Here is a 5,546-nt window from a genome sequence, read left to right as displayed (position 1 = left end):
GATAAAAAGTTATGAATTTCTGTATTTTTAGTTTTTTTTTGATAAAAAATAAGTTCTAAAAGTTGAAAAAAAGATTGGTTCTTTGGTTAATTATAATTCTCTATTGAACCTCACCCTATATATATATATATATATATATATATATATATATATATATATATATATATATATATATATATATATATATATATATATAAACTACATTATAAAGTATATTGAACTTTTCTTGAAATTTATGAGGTACATGCTTGATAACTTAATGTACAAATCTATTATGCACGAACCGCTTATCTTTTCATGAACAAAATCTAAATATGGTAAAGACTAATTAAAGAAAATATTTAAGGAAAAATCATCAATTAAATTTTGTTTCTTTTTTAATGTAGGCTTGATGTTTGTCCAAATATTGGACATGAAATTTTTCTAACATATTAACTAGGAAATTTATAGCCATTGAAACAGTGAAATAACATTTTTCTGAAAAAAAACATTTGTCGAAAAAGTAATAATTGTCGCCGTCGCTTTGGGCGGACGCACACCTTATATATATATATATATATATATATATATATATATATATATATATATATATATATATATATATATATATATATATATACATAATATAATCCATTTTATAATAATTCAAAACTTCAAATAAGTCAAACTCAAATTCAAACTCAAACTCTACCATCACCATTCACTACAACACGTTGCCACCAAACACTTGTGTTATGTTTAGAACCATCATTCCTTTCAGATATGTATGTAATGTATATAAAATCATGTATTGACAACTTAAATATTACATTCACAGTTTAATAAACATATTAATTCACTTATTTAGAGTTTAATACATAACAATTATAAAACTACTATATTTTTACATATTTATACATAAAAAAAATTAATATATTTTTAAGAAAATTAATATATTTTTAAGAAAATTAATACAAACATTAACACATAAGTAATTCATATTTTAACTCCAAGTTTATTAAAAATCCACAACTTAATACAATTCACAATTTAATAGAAGCAGTTCATCGTTTAATACATAAAATTTTCAGCTTAATGCAATAAATTTACATGTATACATTTAGATATGGATAGTCAATTCATAGCTTAATACAATTAATTCACAACTTTATACAATGAATTCACAATTTAATATACAAAATTATTGTTTAATATAATAAATTTATAGTTTAATACACAAAATTCACAACTAAATACAATTAATTACTAGTTTAATACACAAAATTGACAACTTAATATTATAAATCTACAGTTTAATACACAAAAGTTATATATATTCACAACTTTCAACTTAAAATTTATATTTATACGTTCATATGTAGATGCAATTTTAGATATTAAAATGTGAATTTATTATATTCAACTTTGAATAAAATTCATAGCTTAATATACAAAATTCACAACTCATTTACATTTATAAAATTCAGATGTAGATAAAAAAAATATCATAATTTACAGTTTAATAAAACATTTACAACACTAATTCAATGTTTAATTTAATATTTCAAACACTAAAATCCAAAACTTAATGCATTAAAAAAATCAAAATTCTTAGTATAATACAAATTTCAGACACAAATTTGTAGTTTAATACAAAATTTTAAAAACTTATTCACAATTTAAAAACTTACAGATCTTGTTAATGCATTTAATCAAACACCTTATCTGCACATTGTTTTTAGATCTAATATGATTTATAAATTGAAACAATACAAAATTTTTGGACATAATATAAAGTATTGAGAAATTAAATATCCTTCTATTTTTCTTTTTAATTAACTTCCTACGTATTTGAAATGACAAGTTAATTTTATCTAAATATAACACTTGTCACAATTTCATGTGGATAAAAAGATAAGTAGGAAGAAAATGTAAGAGGATATTTAATTTCTCTAAAGTTTTTGATTTTTGTCAATATAGTATAATTTTTCGACATGATACTTTAAAATCATATGTCCTGCTTGGTAGATTTTATCAAGGTTTCCTCTCTTAAAATTATTTATGAAAAGGATATATGCATCTATTAAAAATTCAGTTTGAAATATATAAGCAAAACGGTCTTAGATTTTATCAAGATCCCCTCTCCTAAAATTATACATCTCAAAGCAAAACGTATGGGTAGAGAGGGGTTTGCTTTAAGTAATTTATTAGGTCAAATCTCTAGAGGAAAGTAAATTCATGGCAACCTATTATCAATTGACACGTATTTAGATTTAATGAAGCAAAAGAAACTTCTCGAAAACGAATTCTATTGACGTAACTTCTCGTGCTTTCTTTTACCTCTGTCCCACACGCACTTTTCTCTTTCTTCATTCAATGTAATAATACTTTTTCTCTTCTCTTTTCTTCAACTTTCTACCCCTTTCTCGGTCGTCTTCCTATTTCTTCCATACGAACATTCTAGAATCGTCAAACATAACGCCCTAATTCTGCCGATCTCTGTCTTCTCCTATCAGATAGATTGATATTCGTAGTTTCGTACACTGATACGCGTCTCTTAATCGGTATGTTCGTTAATATTTTTTTTAGAATTTTTTCTTTTTATGTTCGAATTGTTTTTGTTGAAATTTAGATGTTTGTTTGTTGAATTTTGGATTTGGTATGGTGAAGATTGTTCGATGAACATGGCTCCTCCGCCGGTGGAGAGGAGCGGCGGAGAGTCCACGGCCGCAGATACGACATCCAGATCTCTTCCGACGCCATTTCTGACGAAAACTTACCAGCTTGTGGATGATAAAACGATCGACGATGTGATCTCTTGGAACGAAGACGGATCTAGCTTTGTCGTTTGGAATCCTACCGAATTTGCCAAGGATTTGCTACCGAAATACTTCAAGCACAATAATTTCTCTAGTTTTGTCCGCCAGTTGAACACCTATGTAAGTTTAATGTAAACTGCTTATTTAATTCACAATCAGACATTTTTTTTATGGACGCATATATATAATTTTTTTTTTCCATTATACTCGTAGGGATTCAGGAAGCTTGTACCGGATCGATGGGAATTCTCAAACGATTGCTTTCGTAGAGGTGAGAAGCGTCTGTTATGCGACATACAACGTAGAAAGATCGCATCTGCTTCACCAGCACCAGCCATTGCTGCTACTCCGGTGACGACAGTGGCGGCGTTATCGCCTGTTCATCCTGTAACCGTCTCTCCCAGCAATTCAGGCGAAGAACAAGTAGTGTCGTCGAACTCATCTCGAGGCGCTACAACTTATTTATCTCGAGAAACAACAGCTTCTGGTGGAACTAACGCGGAACTTATTGATGAAAACGAGAGGTTGAGGAAAGAGAACGTTCAACTCAACAAAGAATTAAGTCAGATGAAGAATCTATGCAACAGAATATACATGATGATGTCAAATTACGCCACCAATTACAATAACCCATCGGAAGGTAACACCAATACCTCACAACAACAGACGGCTACGGCGGAAACAACCACCGTGACACCACTAAATCTCTTGCCGTTAAAGCGTTTATCAGAAGACCGAGATGGCAGCGGTAGTCGTCGACGATCACCAGAACCTGAGGAGGATATTAGTCCCAGATTATTCGGTGTTCCGATAGGTGTGAAACGGGCGAGAGAGGAAGCGGCGGAGCAGCACCATGAGCCGAGGGTCCACGTGAAATTAGAGCCGTCGGATGATACCGCAAAGGGGGTCGGTAACGGTGTAGATTGTAAGGAAGCCAGGTGGATGATGAAACACTGCCAGCGGTCGGATCGGAAGGTGTTATTATGATCCTGTTGGGTATGGTGATGGAATCTATCTTTGTCATTGTCTTTGTGGGGTCAGGTACAAGAAACTTCTTAGGCATATTTTCAAATATATCCTTCATTAAAAAATAGATTTTCTAGAGCCTAGTAAATCATCCCTAAACCATATCCATAAATATCTCAATACATTTGACATTTTTAGCACATGATATTTGTTAGGGACAATATTTATTTACAGGTAGACAAGCTTGCGTTGATATGTGTATGAAAAACTTGAAGATGGTTTCTCTAAGTGATAGAAATGATGTATTAGTCGAGAACTATCATACAAGTCAAGAGTAGTGTGTAATTTCAATGTTGCATATATACTTTATCATACAGTTGAAGCAAATGCAAAAAGAATCAAGTCGCGTAGAGAAAGTTATGTGAAAAACGATGAATTAGCAAATTACATCATTGTTACATATTAAACGATGAAGGGAAAGAAAGATGAGTGAATCAAATTCTCATTACTTCGTTAACTAGGGATTACAAAGAGATTATGTACAAAGATTTACCATTCGCTTCTAATGCTAACATATTTTGTTACTAGTTAATTAGTAACAAAATACTAACAATAATTAACAATCTAACTAATTAAAACTGTTAAATTACATTTATACCCCTAATATCCCCCCTCAAGATGGACATGAAAAAAATCGATTTCAAGGCCATCTTGGACATTAAAGGGAACAGTTTAGCTTGTGGTAATGGTTTGGTGAATATGTTTTGATCAATGATTTTATCACGGATAAAATGACAATCAATTTCCACATGATTTGTTCTCTCATGAAGACGGTAGCATTTATCTTGTGTATGACCAGTCTTTTTACAATGCATACAGAAAGGAGAATCCTTCTTGAAACTTTTGTTGTTGGACTGATTAGAGTTGTATCTAGCTTTGTTGTTGTTATTGTTGTTGCCATTATTGGAAGTATGAATGTTAAAGGTAAGAGTAGAGGTTTGGGAATTACCTATGTTACATTGTCTTTCTTCTTGAATAACCAGAGAAAAAATCTTGTTCGCAGCAGGAATAGGGTCCATAAGCAATATCTGACCTCTCACTTGTGCATAGCTAGAATTCAATCCCATTAGGAAACTCATGGCATGTTCTACCTATTTAGCTCCACCAAATGTGCATTTTCCATAAGTACAATGAGTACTATAATTGGATAATTCTTCCCAAAGTGTTCTGAGCTTTGTGAAATAAGTGCTTACAGAATCTGATCCTTGTGTGAGATTCATCAGATCACGTTTGATTTGGAAAATCCTTAGACCATTGGCTTGTTGAAAACATTCTTTAAATTCCTTCCACATATCAGCAGCAATGGTAAGATAAATGATACTGGATGAAATTTCTTTCGAAATTGAATTAAGAATCCATGAAATAACAACATTATTGTTTCGATTCCAAGATCTGTAAGCAGCTTGATCAGTAACAACAGGTTGTTGAACAGAACCTTCAATAAAATCGAGCTTGTTCTTGATAGATAAAGCTATACACATAGATCTGTTCCATGTAGCATAATTGTCGCCTGCGAGTATTCGCGGAACCAATACTAAACCAGTCCATCAGAATTATGAAGATAGAAAGGATCGTTGTAAGAGTTTGAATCAGAGTAATTCAGATTCGAACTTGAATTTGAATATGAAGGTGCTAAAATTGGGGCCGACATTATTGTAAACGATGATCAGAAAAAAAATCAAGAAATTGATCGATAAATCAAGAACATATCTAAGAATGGAT

General features: G+C 31.0%; 1 protein-coding gene across 1 annotated transcript; it reads left to right on the top strand.

The window, feature by feature from the left end:
* Positions 1-2,361: 2,361 nt before the first annotated feature.
* Positions 2,362-4,299, top strand: LOC145069817 (heat stress transcription factor B-2a-like). The gene is made up of 3 exons (XM_079016763.1): positions 2,362-2,543; positions 2,650-2,918; positions 3,012-4,299. The coding sequence occupies exons 2-3, from the start codon at positions 2,658-2,660 to the stop codon at positions 3,783-3,785; spliced, it is 1,035 nt and encodes a 344-aa protein (XP_078872889.1). The 5' UTR covers positions 2,362-2,543; positions 2,650-2,657; the 3' UTR covers positions 3,786-4,299.
* The last annotated feature ends 1,247 nt before the right edge of the window (positions 4,300-5,546 follow it).

Source organism: Lactuca serriola, chromosome 8 (assembly GCF_051521515.1).
Source record: "Lactuca serriola cultivar US96UC23 chromosome 8, Lser_US96UC23_V15, whole genome shotgun sequence".
Classification (NCBI taxonomy): Eukaryota; Viridiplantae; Streptophyta; class Magnoliopsida; order Asterales; family Asteraceae; genus Lactuca; species Lactuca serriola.
The sequence above is the reverse complement of the archived record's forward strand: the minus strand, read 5'-3'. Positions and strand labels throughout refer to the sequence as shown.

Excerpts from the sequence above, each read along its gene's own strand:
- LOC145069817 (XM_079016763.1), top strand. The coding sequence starts at position 2,658 with ATGAACATGGCTCCTCCGCCGGTGGAGAGGAGCGGCGGAGAGTCCACG. Across the intron at positions 2,919-3,011 it reads TCCGCCAGTTGAACACCTAT|GGATTCAGGAAGCTTGTACC; the intron begins GTAAGTTTAATG and ends TTATACTCGTAG.